Here is an 18,270-nt window from a genome sequence, read left to right on the forward strand (position 1 = left end):
TAATTCATAATTTGATGAAATCTAAACGCTGACTGAAAATAATTTCAGATTTGGTACTTTCAAAAGTTAGAGCTAACTGAAGATTTACAACTCTCAAAAATGAAAAGAAAAAGAAGAAAAGCCTATAGAAAATGGAAACTCATGAATGCTACAGTATGTAAGTCCAATTTGATGCTTTGATGGAGGGTATGTACAAATTAACTTTATCTGTATACTTTGTTCATTATCACAGAGATATCTGTCAAATAAGAAATATCTGCATTAATAAATGCTACAGAATAGTTTAACATTTTTTCCTGGAGTGTCACTACTGTGATAAGACACCATGACCACAGCAACTTTTAGAAAGGAAAATATTTAATTGGGGGCTGGCATACATTATTGTCATGGTGGGAATCATGGTCGCATGCAGGCAGACATGCTGCTGGAGAAGTAGCTGAAAGTTCTACATCTGAATCTACAGGCAGAAGGAAGAGATGGTGACCCATTAGGCCTGGCTTAAGCATTTGAGACCTCAAAGCCTTCCCCTAGCAACACATTTCCTTCAAAAGCCACAGCAATTCCAAAAGGCCATACCTCTTAATAGTGCCACACCCTATGACCAAGCATTAAAATATATGAGTCTATGAGGGCCATTCTGATTAAAATCACAACATTGCATTTTAGCAAGAGTCCTCCCTCTTGATTAGTTTCTTTAAGTATACAGATTTTAGTAGGTTTATCTTATATTATATGTCTATATGAGTGAGTAAATACTGTGTGCATCTTTCTGCTTCTGGGATAGCTTACTCAGGATGATTTTTTCCAGGTCCCACCATTTACCTGCAAATTTCATGATTTCCTTGTTTTTTTACTGCTGAGTAAAAATATTCCATTGTGTAGATGTACCACAATTTCTTTATCCATTCCTCCACTGAGGGGCATCAGTCCCTATCTAGAAAGGCAAAGAGGATGGACATCAGAAGAAGGAGAAAAGAGGGAGCAAGTCAGGAGCCTGACACAGAGGACCTCTGAAAGCCTCTGCCCTGCAGACTATCAATTGCAGATGCTGAGATTTATGGGCAACCTTTGGGCAGAGTGCAGGGAATCTTATGAAAAAAATGGGAAATAGTAAGAACTGGAAAGGACAGGAACTCCATAAGGAGAGCAACAGAACCAAAAAATCTGAGCACAGGGGTCTTTCCTGAGACTGATACTCCAACCAAGAACTATGCATGGAGATAACCTAAGACCCTTGCACAGATGTAGCCCATGACAGTTCAGTATCCAAGTGGGTTCCATTGTAATAGGAACAGGGACTGTCTCTGACATGAACTGATTGGCCTGCTGTTTGATTACCTCCCCCTGAGGGGGGAACAGCACTACCAGGCCACAGAAGAAGCCACCGCAGCCACACCTCATGAGACCTAATTGACTAGGATCAGAAGGAAGGAAAAGAAGACTTCCCCTATCAGTGGACTTGGGGAGGGGCTTGCATACAGAGGGTGGAGGAAGGGAGGGATTGGAATGGGAGGAGGGAGGGAACCACAGGGGGGATACAAAGTAAATAAAGTGTAATTAATAAAGAATTAAAAATAATTAAAAAGCTTCTGTACAGTAAAAAAAAATTCACAACATTGCACTCACTGGCCACCATAGATTTGTAGCCATACCATAATGCAAAAATTCATTCAGTCCAACTTTAAAAATCCCCACAGTCTATAATAGTCTCAAACTTATTTAAAAGTCTAAAGTTCAAAGTTTCTTCTGAGACTCATGCAATCTATTAACTGTAATTCCCTTAAAATCAAAATAAAAAGTAAATAATATAATCCTAACATATAATGGCACAGAATATGCATTACCATTCCATACTTAAAAAGTACTATAGACCAAAGCAAGACTTAAAACCTCCAAACTCTGCATTTCCAAGTCTGCTGTCAAAATGCTCTTCAGATCTCCATCTCCTCCACCTTTGTTAACTGCAACACACTTCTTTCTCTTAGATTACCAGCTCTTCTCAGCAGGTATTTCATGACTCTGGTATCTTCAGCATTTGGGATCACCAAGGCAATCCAGGCTTCCCCTTTACAACCTCTGACAATGGCTCCTCATGACCTCTATACAGGGACATACATGTAGGGACACTTGTCTGGCCTCAGTAGCTTTCTGCAGTCAAGGAGGAAGATTAAATAATGTCTTTCTTCTGTCTTTGACTCTAAAGTCAAACTATGTGGCCAAAGATGTCAAGTTATGTGACTTTCTAGGGCTAGATCATGGCTTCCTCATTCAATTATATCTTTACCAGCTTTCTTGTTTTGATGGTTTCCTTCACTACCTAAGTTTGACTACCCTGAAACTTGATCCATAGACCAGGCTGGCCTCAAACTCAGAGATCCATCTGCCTCTGTCTTTGCCTTTGGAGTGCTGAAACTAAAGGCATGCACCACCACACCTGGCTAGTTCTAAACTTTAATTCCTTTTCACAAGTTGGAAGCTTAGCTGGGTAGGATCTTGATCTGAGGTCACTACTCTTTTTATTCCATTTAACATCAGGATTTTCCTTAATCTGCTTATCTCCTAGAACACAGAACTTAGCTCCATTCCACTTCCTAGTGTCCTGTTTCTTCTCTAATTGTATATTTTGTGAATCCTTGCTCATCTTGTTCCTTTTCATTAGAGGTCAATATAAATATGGCCACTAAAGATCACAGGACACATACAATGTGGGGCCATTTTGAAATGTCCTTTGCTGAAGCTGTTAATCATAGCTCTTCAATTAAACCTTAAGCAGAATTTTTTGAACAAGGACAGAAAGCAGCTATGTTATTCACCAAAATATCAAAAGAACTATCTCTAGGCCACATACTAATATCTTCTCTAAAGCTTCTTGACTCAGGCACACACAGTTCAAATCACCCTAAGAACTACTGTCTTCCATGTTTCTAGGATGGCTCATGAAGTCCCACTTAAAACATTCAACTACTTTTCTAACCTAAAGGCCCAAAGTCTACAGTCCTCCAAACAAAACATGGTCTGACCTATCACTCTGAGCACCAACTTCTATCTTAGTTAGGGTTTTATTGCTGTGAAGTGAAACCATGACATTGGCAACTGTATAAAGAAAAACATTTAATTAAGGTTGCCCTACAGTTCAGAGGGTTAGTCCATTATTGTCATGGTGGGAAGGAAGCATGGCAGCATGCAGGCAAGGAGACATGGTTCTGTAGAAGTAGCTACAGGGAAGGTTCTACATTTGTGTCTACAGGCAGCAGGAAGAGACAATGACTCACTAGGCCTGGCTTGAGCATTTGAGACCTCAAAGCCTACCTTCAATGACACATTTCCTCTGACAAGACCACACATACTCCAATAAGGGCAAACCTCCTAATAGTGTTACTCCCTATGACTAAGCATGCAAACATTTGAGTCTATGAGGGCCGTTCCTATTCAAACCGCTACAAGTTTTGACTACTATAAATGCATTTCTACATTAGTTATCATTTATATGTGCTATGGGCTAAATATTTTAAAATAGAATGTTTACTAATTTCCACATTAAGCTCCCACCTCATTATTAAAAATCTGCTGCTAATGCATTGAATATAACTTTCTCAATTCATCTTCTATAGAAATGTGATCAAATAAAAATTAGTATAAATGTAAAAATATCAAATACTAGGCCTGACCTTGACATGCATTATTTTAAAAATCAATCATAATCTAGTAGTAGCAGGAAGTTTGTCAGTCTATAAAATTATGTGTTCAAGCTTGATTGTAGATGGGGTTTAGAGGGAATTTTTTTTTCTCTCTGTCTCTTCTTCCATGTTATCCACATTAGTTTTCAATTGTGAGCAGGCTTATGGAAATTGTTATAGTACCTGCCAAGAGTGAACCTCTTCCTTCAGGGCACAAATGGGTGTGGTCAGAGTCTTTAAGTAATGTCATATTCTTTTTCTCCTTTTCCTGTCAAGGGATTCATGTATATGCTGCATAAGTATATGTATATAATGTTTAAATCCATAATAAAATAAATTTATAAAAATTATTACCAAGTTTTAACTTAATCAGGTGTTTAAAATATTCCTTTTCATGAACTATTGAGATGGTTCAGTATGTTTGCCACCAAATTTTGTGACACAAATTCAATTTTTGGAGCAAACTGACTCCCTCAAGTTGTCCTCTGATGTCCACATGTATGTTACACATAAACACACAAGAAAGAAAGAAAGAAAGAAAGAAAGAAAGAAAGAAAGAAAGAAAGAAAGGGCTTTTAAGCATCTGTTTCATTGATGCCATGGCACTACATTGTTAACATTGCCTGGATACCACAGGAATTCACATTTGTGAATATACCCTATTAAAAATATAAAGCAACGGAATCTATGTGATGTGTTTGAATGGCAGTCTATGGGCCATACTGAGTTCTCTTCCATCCTGTTTTTCAGAATCTTTAGCTCCATGAAATTATATGGTGTTAGACATAGCCTGTAGAATAATGCTATGTTCAAATTTCAGGGCACATAGCTGGTGGTATTCACCTTTAATTCCAGCACTCGGGTAGCAGAGGCAGGAGGATCTCTGTGAGTTTAAGGCTAGCATGGCCTACAAAGCAAGTCCAGGAAAGCCAAGGCAACCCAGAGAAACCTGTCTCGAGAAACAAAACAAAAAGTGTCAGGACATGTCAGTTTGTTTCTTTTTTTTTTTTTTTTAACCTTAGAGATTTATTTTTTTATTTTTTTATTAATTACACTTTATTCACTTTGTATCCCCCATAAGCCCCTCTCTCCTCCCCTCCCTATCACACCTTCCCACCCCCTTTTTCACGCATGCCCCTCCCCAAGTCCACTGATAGGGGAGGTCCTCTTATCAAGACATTGCACTTAAATTTTAGTTGCCTACATTTCTTTTGAAACATGCATTTAACTCAGTTTCAGAATTCTTCTTTGAGTAGAACTAAAGTTTACTTTCTTAACTACCACATGATATTCTGCGGATAATTAATTCAAAATAAAACATTTATTTGGAATAAACCTTCATGAAACTAATGGAAACTGTTACCCAAAATAAGTACAAATGATATTCCTGTTGATTTGGAACATCTGGTCTTTAAGTGGACATAAAACATTTTTTGTTCCTTTCTCCTTTCGTTTTAGGTACTTCTCAGCCATCTGGTCAAGCATGCCAAAAAATTGTAAAAGATTTTGAAAAGGACATCAAGGGACACACTTCAGAGGCCATGTTTCATCAGACTGAGGCATTAGGGAAATTGAAGGAAAATGGAGATGAGTGTCTATCTGCTTCTATAAATGGAAAACAGAAATCCTCTTTGCTCCCCAAAGATGATAAACAACCTCCATCTGACCGCAAAATACACAAGAGGATGGAGAATGATGACTATCCTCCGGCTATCTCTCATCAACTAGAGGAAGTCTTACCAGTGGCTATGTTTAATGACTGTAAAAAGTCATTATCAGGAAAAATTACAACACAGGATTTCCCAAACACAGTAGAAGCCTTAAAGCCAGCAACAGGCAAATTTATTAGAGAAGTCAAATGTGGAGCTTTCAATGTGCAAGTGGAAACCACAAAAAGCATTTTCTGTAAAACAGGAGTACAATTCCCAACAAAACGGCGATGCCCAACATGTCACCAGCATTATTCTGTCCAGCAAAGACAACGAGATTCCACATCTCGGGGCCAGTTCTCTAATTACAGCACTGTATCGGCAGAAAGATTCAAGCATAAGGTTCCGTCTACATGCAAAGGAGAGGCCTCTAGAAGAAATATCCCTTCAATGAGCATAAGCATTGTAGGGAAAGAAATTATGGTTGAATATGTAAGTAAAAAACAGAACATATTAATCAATATCTCTCATTCTAAAAGCATAGGGAAATCAATAAAACATAGAAAAAGTTCCTTAAACCACACCACAAAAGAACCCTGTGAATTTCCTTCACAGCCTGGCATAAATCATCCTGAAAACCGGAGGCTTGAAAGCCAGAAACAGTGTTCAAATGGTTTGCCTGACACTCCCTGTAGTGTGAATACTGTCCAGAAAGAGAATTCAGACACTATTGTGGTTTCTCTAAGCCCACCTCCCAGGGGAGAGAAAAAGAAACCCAACACACTGCCTTCAGCCCCAGATGATTCAGAAGAGGGAGATTCTGCTACATCTCAACAGAAGGTCTTCCAAATTATTCAGGACAACCCCCCAAAGCAACATCTCTTCACAGTTGCCACTTGTCCTCTTACCTCTTCTCAAACCTTAAGGACCACAAGTTTGAATAATATGGATTTAAGTAAAATGCCTTTTGAGGATTCAAGGGATGTGGATAAAAAGAGAAAAAACAGCTCTGATATCAGGGAAAATATCATTTCACATTCCCAAGTACAGCCATGCACAGCAGGAACCAATGGTCCCCTAAGTACTGTGAGCAGCACGATTCCCGTTCAAGATGCCTCAGACTCTGTGTGTTGTCCTTTGTCTTTTCCAACCATGCAGCTCTTGGGAGAAAAAGTAGACAACCTTAGCTGCAGAGGCAACAAAACCCTGCCAGGAGAGGTCTATGAGAGCTCAGATTCTGTGTCTTTCCCTGTTAGTGAACATGCTGTGAAGTCTTCTCTGTTACTCAGTCCATCCCACTGGGTCACCTGTAGAGAACCTGTAGAGACTTCTGGGAACACACTTTCTTTTAGCCAATACATTGGTGTTGGGAGAGAGCAGGACAAAGTACATGGTGCTGTGATTTACAGAGATGTTAATGAGACTGTTTTAAACAGTGACTCTTTTGTGAACACACATCTATTGGAAAGGAAGAACACACAGAGTCCAACTGTGAGGATTACATCCTGCAGCAGCCCAGTTCCGAAGAGCCCACTTCATGGCAATATACACAGTTCTGTGGAATGGGAACAAACAGAGAACCATGCAAATCATGTAGAGATGACAGCCCTCAGCAGAACAGAAGGGCCAGTCTCGGCCTCCATAACTGATGAGTTAGAGCAGAGAGTCACTGCTCAAAATCACAAAGAAGGCACAGTTGATTCTAATTGTCCCATGGCAGTAAGAAACCCTAGAGAGTCTACCAGCTATTTGGAAAATGTTGAAGATGAAAAAAGCCAGGTACTATCAGTCGTGAAGAATATGTGCCACAGAGATTTTGAAGACGCAACAAGTGAGTATCAAAATGAAATCTGTGCTCCAATGGCTTTTCTACTAAACTCTGTTGAGTCTACCTGTACAGAACATGCTACAGAGAAGCTGTCTCTTATTCATAAGACACTACTTGTTAATGAAGATTCAAATAGTAATAGAGGCAGCAAAAGTTTTGAACTGAATAACTTCCAACAGGAGCCAGCAGAGTTCCAAAGGGCTGCATCAAGAGCACACCTTGAAGAAAGTGAGAAAAACCGTGACCCCGCAGAAACTTTCTACCACCCTATGGACATATTGTGGTCACCACAGAAGCAGAAGGCACTAAAAGGTACAATGGGCTATAGAGCATTTGTAGGGTTTTTGTTGTTGTTGCTATATTATGAGGTTTCAACAGTCTTGGGTGAAGTCATTTTTACTGCTTGGGATCCTTTATTGGTAAGATGTGTTGGGCATTTTAGAGTTAGAGAAATTTTAAGGATACTATATTGGCCTGTTCTTTTACATTGAAATTAACTCTACCCATAAGTAGTGTGTATAAAATCACCATAGCTGAAGCTTAATATAAGATAAAAGTAAATCAATTTTGTTGAAAATGTTAGCCTGTGTCACTCTTAAATAATCTACTATTTCTCCTGATCTTGCAAGGTAAGCATTTTTAAAAAGATAGGAAGAATATGCTTGTGATAAAATGTGTTTTCAAGCCTTACTGTAGTGTTACACAGGCAGGGTTATTCATGTCTCTAGAGCCCATGTGGAATAGTAATCAGAACAAAGGACGAAAACCAGAGACACCCTTAACTAATCCTGACAGAACCATCTACAGGACCTTTAACTCCAGCAGCCCTCTGACCTCTGTATTGTGTTGCCTGGTCTTGCTCACACAATTGATACAACCCAGGCACTCTTGAAACCTCAAGAATGGCTAAGACGGAAGCTTCTTCCTAAGTACATAATGCTGTCTGTCTGGTTTCAATCTTGGAACAGCAAAACATTGTTCTGGTTAGTTTATAAAAGATCCTTGTGCTTCTCAATGAGTTAAATTATTTGTCACTTAATGTTAGGATTATTACATACCATAAATTAAAAGTGTCTTAATGTTAGGACTATTCCATAGCAAAAACTGAAACTGTTTTCCAAAGTGCAGAGAGCATACCTAATATGCTCAGAAATTAGATTGAGAAGGAAGAAACTTATGAAAGGCACCATCTTTCCTGTTCTCATAGTCTTTTTATGTTTTAAATGAAACAATTTAAAAACATTGAAGAGCAAATTTAAGAGCAAAATTCTTTACTCAAAACTTTTCAAAAATGTTGGGAGTAGAAATAAAATACAAGAAGCATAATCTATTATGTAAGTGTTACCATAAAATGTAAGATTTGATTTATGCAAAATGAATCATCTAAAAAACAATATAAAAGCTGTACTACCTTATATGAAAACCTTAATGCAAAACCTCCTGATCTCAGTGACTGCTTGCCAGGCCCTGTGTAGCTCCAGACTCCAGGCCAGTCACATAAATTCCAAGATTTGTGTCAGTGCATACTTATTTAGAGCTGCAAGGGAACCTGCAACATGAGCACTTATGTTTCCCAGAGGGGATATGTACTCACCTGCATGAATATCCCTCTCAAGTTGTCTTTCCTGTTCCCAGGAGTGTGTTGCTCCATAAGCTACCTCTCCCAACACAGTTAAAAATCCAGATAAGAAGCCAGCCGCAAATGAAATTGCTCTCAATAAACTGAAATTGTCCCCGCTTGGTGAACGACTGCAGCCTACATTTCATCAAAAGTCTGTTCTCACAGTCCTTTACCTCCTTCCCCGATAAATCTGTTCTAAGCATATTTTATCTATTTGAGCTTCTAGAAACTTCTCTCCACTATGCTTTCTTGTGCACAACTATTTCTCCATATACCCATGGGGTCGTTCTTATTGTGTCTTTTTATGTTATTCTCCTCACAGTAAAAAACTTATTAGAAACCAAATTTAAAACTGGAGTTTGAGCTATCCTTGTTCAAGCCCGAGTTCACTCTTTTTTCATGTTTTACTCTCATACATATCTTTTTGCTTTTAATATGCTGCATATTTTACTTGCTTGTTTATTTTCTCTTATTAACTAAAATGTAGGTTCCATGAAGGGTTGTTTTATTTTTCTTTTCTGTAAATTTATGTATCTATAGCATTATACAGCACCTGTCCTTAAGACTAATGAGTATTTGTTGTTCAAATGCAAGGAAATCATATCAGTTTGCTCTGTGAAGTCTCTTGCTCACATACAAATGTACTTTTATAGAGAAAACAGTTCAGAAATTAAAATAGTTACAAAAATTTTATTTACAATTTTAAATGTTTTTACCATTTTTATTTTCTTAGAGTGATGAGTACTTTTATACTTTATCAATACTATTGTTCTGGCATCACATACCAGCATTGCACAAACTTTTCAGAATATAAAGTGCTTTGAAGAACTTGAGTTGCTTCACCAAATATTTAAAAAAAATCTTTGTGGGCACAAACTGATATTTGAATTTTGCAAGAGATCCTTCTTCACTCTGTGGGGATGGACATCAAATCAGTCTGTGTAATGTACATCAAATCAAGCAACCCTGACATGAGGCTGGGTGTATGAGGAGGTAAGAGAGTCAGTGCAGTAGAAAAGGAAAGATATGAGTCTTAGTCGTTAAGAATAGAATACTAAGTTCTTTAACAGATTAATGTGAGTACTCTTGGAATAAATTTCTTCCACTAAAAATTAGCTGAAATGTATAAGATCTATATCAATGAACCAGAAAGTCTACAATCTAAAAAAAAAAGTAATAGAACTAAAGCCAGGTCAGCCTGAAAAAATTACAGACAATAAGAATTCAGTGACATTTTATATGTTATAGACATATTCATGATTAAACAGTGATTTATATGTAATATGATATGAAATTTGCATTCAGTTTATACAATAGTTTATTTCCCTGTAGCTCTAAAAAAGAAAGGCATGATTCCCAGAGACCTGACAAAGACTTGAGAAACTTTGAGATCTCAAGCTCAGTACAGAAACGTGAATGAAAATCAATCCATTTTCTTGTACAAAATGACATCTATTAGCTAACTTCCAGCAGGGTGACTTCAGGTGAACCTGGGAATTTCCCTTCTGCTGATGTGCAAAAGCCCACCCTGTCCCAGTTTCAGTGGAAACTCTGCTTTCTTCCAGCAGTGCTCCTTTAATCCTCTGTCTTCTCCCTCACTACCCAGATCCCCCATACTCTCACGGGGACCACTTTCACACCCATTCTTAAGGTCCTTCTCCAACCACACGACTATATGACAAAATATCAGTAATGAGATAATCTTCAAAGAACAAATATATGGAGATTGTAAAGTCAGGGTCAAGGAATGAGTACTTAGCAGGGTGGTGTGCCTTTTTCCTGCTACGGAGAGTCCCCTTCTGCTGTGTGTGCTGTGTAGCATGGAAGAACGAAGAACGTGGCCTACCTGGTCTTCAGAAACTGTAAGGGAAATTATCCTCTTCACGAGAGTAAAGCAAGCAAGAGTTCGTCACTGACTAAAGTCTCAGCTTCTCAGTATGATTACATTAGGTCCCTTGATTCCCAAATGAATTTTCAAGTGATGCCTATGTTCAAACCATAACATTTGTTAAAACTGAGAGTATCTACTTTGACAAAGTTCCACCAGGAGCTTTGATGTCTGCACTCCAGCCCCAGCACACCATCTGATTCATAGAAAAACTCAGTGCATACCTATATATTTGCTGAAACAAAAACTGACTAAAAACAACTTGGGGTAGTAAAAGTTGTGTTGAGCTTATATGTTACAGTCCATTACTGTGAAAGGCAAGGCAGAAATTCAAGATGAAGCTGGAATCATCAGCTTAGGTGGAGATCATGGTGGAGCCCTGCTTGCCAGCTTCTTCTCCTGTCTTGCTCAGCTTGCTTCCTCAAACAGGCCAGGACCTAGGGCTAGTACTGCCTACAGGGGACTGAGCTCTCCCACATCAACCATTAATCAAGAAAATGTCCCTACCACCAGGCACTCCAGTCCTCAGTTTATGTCCCTCTTCCCAGGTGCCTGTAGTTGGTATACACTTGGCAAAACTAAATAGCACAAGTACATACAGTGAGCTTAGGCCAGTTTTCCTCCGTACTTTTGCAAATCGAAGAGTATCAACACTGAGCATCAGAATAGGTGTATACCTTTATAATTTGTGGAATTCAGTACTTCGTTATTTATATCAAACTATAAATAGCACGGGCTATGTGCTTTCTCCCAATTTGAATATATAAGAAAATTCTAAAAGGAAACAGAAATAAAATTGTAAAAACTTATTGTTTCTAGGAGCAGAATAAACACAAAGTCAAGTTTTAAAATCTATGCTGTTTGCCTTTTGTATAGTATCAAAGGTAAAATTTCAAATAATTCTAAATTGTGAAAATGCTTTCTAGATTTTATGTTTATGTACTTCAAGTTTTCTTTTAAAAATTCAGTTTAATTAGGCTGTGATATTTTATTGATATATTTATTTTCCTAATAATTCAATTTTATTGTTTGTTATGACAGAAGGCAGGAGTTTGGGACTATGTAAACCTATATATTAATTTGCATCTCAGTTTCTCTCTCCAACTTAGCAAATGGAACATGAAGAAAATGAACAAATATATGTATGTATATATATATATATATATATATATATATATATATATATATTACAGCTCTTTGTTTTAAAGACTATTTCACCTCCTATCTTGAACTGGCATCTCACTTTGACATTTAATATGGTTTAATCTAGATCAGAATTTGGAGATCAATAAGCCCCGAAAGCTATCGCAGGAATTGGTTCTAAGAGGAGGAAGAGCCAGTGATGGTTCCCAGGAAGAAGCAATAGACCAGTGGGCCAGGAGGAGACAGCAGTTCAAGGAGGGCAAGAGATGCAGCTCAGCAGGGGGCAGCTCTGTCATCAGCAACTTCACGGAAGGCTCCAGTGAGTAGAAACCTGTGTTCTTAAGCAACAATGAAGACAGCTGCTCACTGTCTTAACTAAATTCCTTCTGCTTCATCTCTGAGATGTAGGTGCCGTTCTTTGAACGTTATGATGTGCTGGTTATATGGTTTTTATGAAAAATGCTTTTTAAAACAATCAACACTTTGTTATCCATTAAGGAATTGCTGCTTGGTAAAAAACCTTCAGAAAATACAGCTGCAGCATAGGACTGGCTTCTTTTCTCTTTAGACAGTAAAATAGCTAGCTACAGGATTGTTCATTGAGTTAAATTTGTGCTCTTTTTAAATCTACATTTTTATATAAATATACATAATGTAAAAGAATAAGGTCAATATGATTTTCAATAAGTGAAAAATTATCTTCTCATTTTAGCATTTATGAAATAGAGTCTTAAAATATATTAGTATTTTTGTGAAATGGTTTTCTTAGGTTATAGAGAGTATATTATTTAACCAGCACTGGAACTCAGCCTCACAAACAATGGCCTCTGAGAATGGATGATAAGTGATCACTGATGAAATTGAAAGTAAAACATGGATTAATATTTGGCGGGGTAGGTAGGAAGTTTTGTAGGTACTAAAACTTATATGGATCCAAGATTGCAACAGTTGATGTCAAAGGAGATTGGCCCAACTAGTAGGCATGTGCTATTTGAAAATTATTTACAAAAGCAAAGTGCATTTGAGGAAACACCCACACCAAAACCTCAGTGAACTCTGATTGATCTTTTTAAAAGGAAGAAAACAAAGAAAAGTACATTGCTGTGCTACAGAAAATGTCTTTGTGAAAAGACGCTAGTAAGAATAGTGGGTAGTGTCCTGTACACAGCTGATGGAATCACACAATGCCATCATAGGCATTGGTGTCATTTCTTTCCCATAATAAAACAGCAGGTTGACAAAGACTAGGGCTTGAAAGGAAGCCATGTATTTTTATGGACAAATCAGAAGTAATGTAAAAAATAAAATACTGTGTTGTTAGCAACACAAAACTTTATATTCATGTGATCATGAAGAATAAAATTTAAATATTTTATTTTGTTCTGAGAGGTTGTATTCTTGTCCTTAAGAATTGTGCCTAATTCTTCCAGGTCTTTCTTTGTGTGGGGCAGCAAGGAATGACTGGAAATTTGTCATTTATTTCCATATGTACTACTGTATTGGATGCTTCTCTCTTGTTGCTCATATACATTTGAAATATCTACCTGAAAATGCACATCTTTTATTAGACTCCCAAAGCTCTGATCCTACTGCTTCACTTTGTTCTAGTGCTCATTTTCTACCACCTTCTGTTCCACCTTTACGTTATCAACTGTTTCATTTATATATTATGTAATCTGATACGTAATTTTTAAATGTTACTTAATACTTAGTATGCTTCACTGTTCTTCCTCATCATTGTTTGTTTGGAGGGTTAGGATTTATTCAGTACAATGATTCTTTCATTGCAATGACAGATTTATCTCTGGCCCAGGAGATTTCATATTTCATTCAATATCTTCTGTCCTCAATTTCTAGTATTTGCATTTCCATATAGGGTAGATGGCGCTGCTTGTATCGTGGTGGGCCTCAAAGTGTGGGCAATGTCAGCATAAAATTACTTTGAAGTTTTGGTGGTACCCCAATTTATCACTGTATTATTTATAACATAGGTCTCTAGTTCTTGCCTTTTCACTCTTTCTGCATTCTTGATAATATTCTATAATTCTGTACTAAATACTCTCAAATATATTCATGCTATGGTTTCATATCATGGTTTACAGATGGCATCTAGGTTTCAGGTGTTACCTAGCTCATTGCATAATGTGAATTCTTTTCTTGTTCATAAATTCATCTACACATCTTACAACACCATACACACAAACACACTCACACAAACATGCACACACCTCATTCTTTTATTGTGTATAAAGTTCAGATGCAAATCCTAATCACACCTGTGCTTCTAATATAAAACCAGCAGAAATTAGGATATAAGTACATTTATGGCTTTTTTTTAACGTTTTTATTGAAATAGAAGACTGTAGTCTCTGCTTTTTTCACTGTCTTGAAATCATCTCTGACAATACCTTTCATTTGTCCCTCTGCATTCCTTCTCTACTCTTCACTTTTTTGTCTAGCACAAGTGTCTCCTCTTTGGCCTATGTCAAGGAGCTGTCTGGCTTTTTTTTATTAGGTTTGGTTGGTAGTAATATCAGGAAACTTGCTGAAGGCAATGAGTTCCAAACAATATTGATCCTGGTCTTTCTGTGTAAGAGGACAAGGGCTGGCTGTGACTCTAAGGGCACAGTCCTATACAGTGACCCACAGCTTACTGCATTCTATAATGGCAAGTTCTTGGAGCTGATAGTACCGCTCCCTCTTGTAATAACCTATTGTCAATTCAAATACTTTGTTTCCTCAAGGACTGTCCAAATTTTATAGTGTTCCTATAAATTATCTTTAAGATACTTGTTAGAGGGTTCCCATTAGAGGGCGCCATCTTTTTCATGCCATAACCCTGTAGTGTACCAGCACTTGACCGTCTGATGCTCTTGTAAAGCACTTATGAATAAGCCAGCCCTAGGCTGTTAATGCCTACAAGAATGAGGAATGTCCTCCTCAACATAGCTTTTCTAGTAACCCAAAAGTAGAGAAACAAAGTTGAAAAGTATTGGAATTTAAATTTGGGTTTAAGATTTTCAACATGAGATCTTGGGTAAGATGGGTAAAATGGGTAAGAATCATGCTTTAACAATTTAAAAGCAACAAGAATCACGGCATAGGATTTTAAAATTAAAAAAAAAAAGTCTAAAGGGATATGTTGTCTCCTGTTGGCTTCTCTTGAAGAATTGATAGGCTGTTTTGTTGTATTTGATCATTTTTGATTGCTTATTTGTTTGTTTGTTGTTTATTTGGTTGGTTGATTAACATTTTCCCTTTTTTGAGAACTTCTCTTTTTTTGAGAACATAATATAATCATTTCGTTTCCATTTTTACCTTTCCTCCCTTCGCAGCCAGTGAGATACTCTTTCCTGCTGTCTTTCAAACCCATGGCTTATTTTTTCATTGATTGTTGTTACATGCATTTATGTATATGTCTATACATGTATATTTCTAAATACAATTTTCTCAGTCTGTGCAGTGTTATTTGTACATATGTTTTCAGGACTGGACATTTGTAATGGAATAACCAGCTGGTGTGTTCTTCCCTGGGGGGGAAAAAAAAACATTGTCACTCAGCATTCCTTAGTTGCTTCCTGGGCTCTCCTCCATCCACTTATAGCAAGCCTATTGTTCTTGTTCAGCTCATGCTTAGTCAGTCATGCTAATGAGAGTTTATGAGCATAGCGTACCTTCTGGTTTTCTGATTCTTACAATATTCCTATCCTCTTCTGCAATGTTCCTTGAGCTTTTTTAGGTACAGGGGTGTTTTGTAGATCCCTGGGACTTAGCTCTACAACTCTACATTTTGACTGGTTGTGGTTTTCTGTAATGGTCTCTATCTATTGCCAAGAGAAGTTCTCTTGATGAAGGACAAAGACTACATTTGTCTGTGAATATAAGACAAGTACTTATAATGCAGTTGGGATTATTCTGGTTGAGTAAAGTCGTGGTTGTGTTGTCTTCCAAGATCTATGACTTCACTACCTCTGAGTGGCTGGGTAGGTTTTCAGTACCAGGCACAGTTTCCAGAGAGACAGAGAGGGAGACAGAGAGAGAGAGAGAGAGAGAGAGAGAGAGACCTGCTGGCTACCACCAAAGTATAAGGGCACTACTGTGCCCTTAAATTATGGTGTCATACAGGCCATTGTGTTTCAGAGGCATCATGTCTGAGTAAGACTGTTGGGTTGCTTCCCTCCTTTGATACTTTCTGGTACCATAAAACCTTTTGTCAGAGAGGAATCATCCAGGTCAGTTCTAGTTCTGGGCCCTGTATCTGAAGCATGTGGTCTCTTCAGCAGTAGGGACTTACCTTCCACATCTAGAAGCCAACCAGGAGCAATAGCAATAGCAATAGCCTGTAATGTTTTGGGAATCTCTTAGACAAACTTATCCAACAACTCAGAAGAGGGCTTCACATGCTTGGGGTCAGGGGTTGGATAAGCAGTTTTTGAATTTTGTAAGAAGAATTTTCAGAGCAGATGAAAAAAATTTCTTCTCTTTTCTCTCCCTCTCTGTTGTTATTGTTGTTATTATTCCTCTTCTTCCTTCTCTTTTTTTTCCTTTTACTGAAAATAGATTTTTTTTCTCACATAATGTGTGCTGATTATAGTTTCCCCTCCTTATACTCCTCCCAGTTCAAAAAAAAAAAAAACAGGCTTTTAAGGGATAATAAAAAAGTAACAAGATAAAGCAAAATGAACACAACAAAGTTGGACAGGACAAACAAACAGAAGTAAAGGAGCCCAAGAGAAGGCAAAAATCAGAAACTTACTCATTTACACACCAAGGAATCCCATAAAAACACCAAACTGGAAGCTATAACGTACAAAGAGAACTGGTGCAGACCCTGAAAACCTTGTGCAACCTGCCTCCGTCTCTGTGAGTTCATATGAGCTTTGGTCATGTTGATTCAGAGGGCCTCTTTTTCTTGGTGTCTTCCATCCCCTCTGGCTCTTTCACTCCTTCTGCCTTTTCTTCCACAGGATTACCTAAGCACTGAGGGGAGGGATTTGATAGAGGCATCCCATTTAGGGATGATTGTTCCAAGGTCCTTTACTGTCTGTGTAATGTCTGGGCTGTGGCTCTCTATGCTTGTTTCCATCTTCTGCAGGAGGAAGCTTCTCTGATGATGGCAAGGCACTGATCTGTGAGTAAAGCAGAATGTCATTTGGAGTCATTTTATTGCTATAGTTTTGATGTTGCTGTTGTGTTTTTTGTTTGTGTTAGGTTTTACTTTAGATCCATGAGATATATGATTTCAGAGTCTTGGTTTGCCAAGCAGTGTCAGCTATAGGTTCCATCTTGGGGAGTAGACCTTACGTCAAATCAGATTTGGGTTGGTTACTCCCACAAGATTTGTGCCACCATTGCACTAGCATATCTCACAGGCAGGCCACCATTGTAGATCAAATGTTTTGTGGATGGATTGGTGTTTGTGTTTTTTTGGGGTTTTCTTGGTAGTATGGAGGGTACATTCCTATACCAAAGATGCTAGAACATAGGGGTAAAGGCTCTAGGCAGGCACCAGTTCAACTTCTCCATGTTTCACAAGCTGTGCAGGGGTTGTCTTCAGCCATGAGGCCTTGCTGCTAGTTTGTGGACAGTAACTATAGTCTTGGCAACAGTCTAGTCTGTTTGGGGATTCCCATAGGACTTCTATTGCCAACAGCTCAATTAGATGGAACCCAGTTCCAGGACTGGAAGCTTCATTTGGTGACAAAAGATGCCCAGCTGGGACTCTGTCACCCTATAATTTTGCAACTTTATTTAGTTTGCCTTCACATTATGTATACATTTTTACTCATCTCTCTCCATATTTCCTGTCTCAACCCCTTATCCCTTCTTTCCTGCTTGATCCTCTTGTTCCACACATACTATCCGTCCATAACTATCTATTCTATTTGTCTTTTTTAACAAGATCTATGTAGATCTCATATGCCCTTACTTTGTACCTAACCTCTGTGACTCTACAGATTGTATTTTGGTTATCATTGACTTAACAGCTAATATCCACATATAAGTGAATACATACTGTATTTGTCTTTCTGGGTCTGGGATACCTCAATCAGAATAATTTTTTATCCATCATTTACCTGTGAATTTCAGAGGCATTTGTCTTGCTTGAAGCTATCGGCAGAATCCCTGTACAGCAATGCTTCCCTTGGGAAACGCATCTTCATTTCCTGCTATTTTCTTCTTTCTTAGGTTTCTTTTGAACACTGAAATAAATTGTGTGTACATTTGTGTGTGTGTGTGTGTGAAAACATTCGTCTGCAATTTGTTCCTTCAGTCTATATAAAATATCATCAAGATATCAGTTCACCAAAACAGTAGCCAGCATTTATCCACTCTTATGAACTAAAAACAAGGAAGCTGAGGGATGAACAATTTTATTATAATTGTAAAAGGAAGAAGCAAAATTTACATGTAGTAACTTACATATAATGAAGCATCTACTGCACACAGGAAATTTTTCAATT

General features: G+C 37.9%; 1 protein-coding gene across 1 annotated transcript in view; it reads left to right on the plus strand.

Annotated features, from left to right (window-relative positions):
• Nucleotides 1-1,924: 1,924 nt before the first annotated feature.
• Nucleotides 1,925-18,270, plus strand: part of LOC129692139 (uncharacterized) — a 118,123-nt gene continuing 101,777 nt past the window's right edge. The window contains exons 1-3 of the mRNA XM_055628381.1: nucleotides 1,925-2,006; nucleotides 5,136-7,466; nucleotides 11,934-12,125. Coding sequence (XP_055484356.1) covers nucleotides 1,925-2,006; nucleotides 5,136-7,466; nucleotides 11,934-12,125 — 2,605 coding nt within the window. The remainder of the gene's footprint in view (nucleotides 2,007-5,135; nucleotides 7,467-11,933; nucleotides 12,126-18,270) is intronic.

This window comes from Psammomys obesus, unplaced genomic scaffold, assembly GCF_907164565.1.
Source record: "Psammomys obesus unplaced genomic scaffold, mPsaObe1.curated_primary_1811, whole genome shotgun sequence".
In the NCBI taxonomy this organism is placed as follows: domain Eukaryota; kingdom Metazoa; phylum Chordata; class Mammalia; order Rodentia; family Muridae; genus Psammomys; species Psammomys obesus.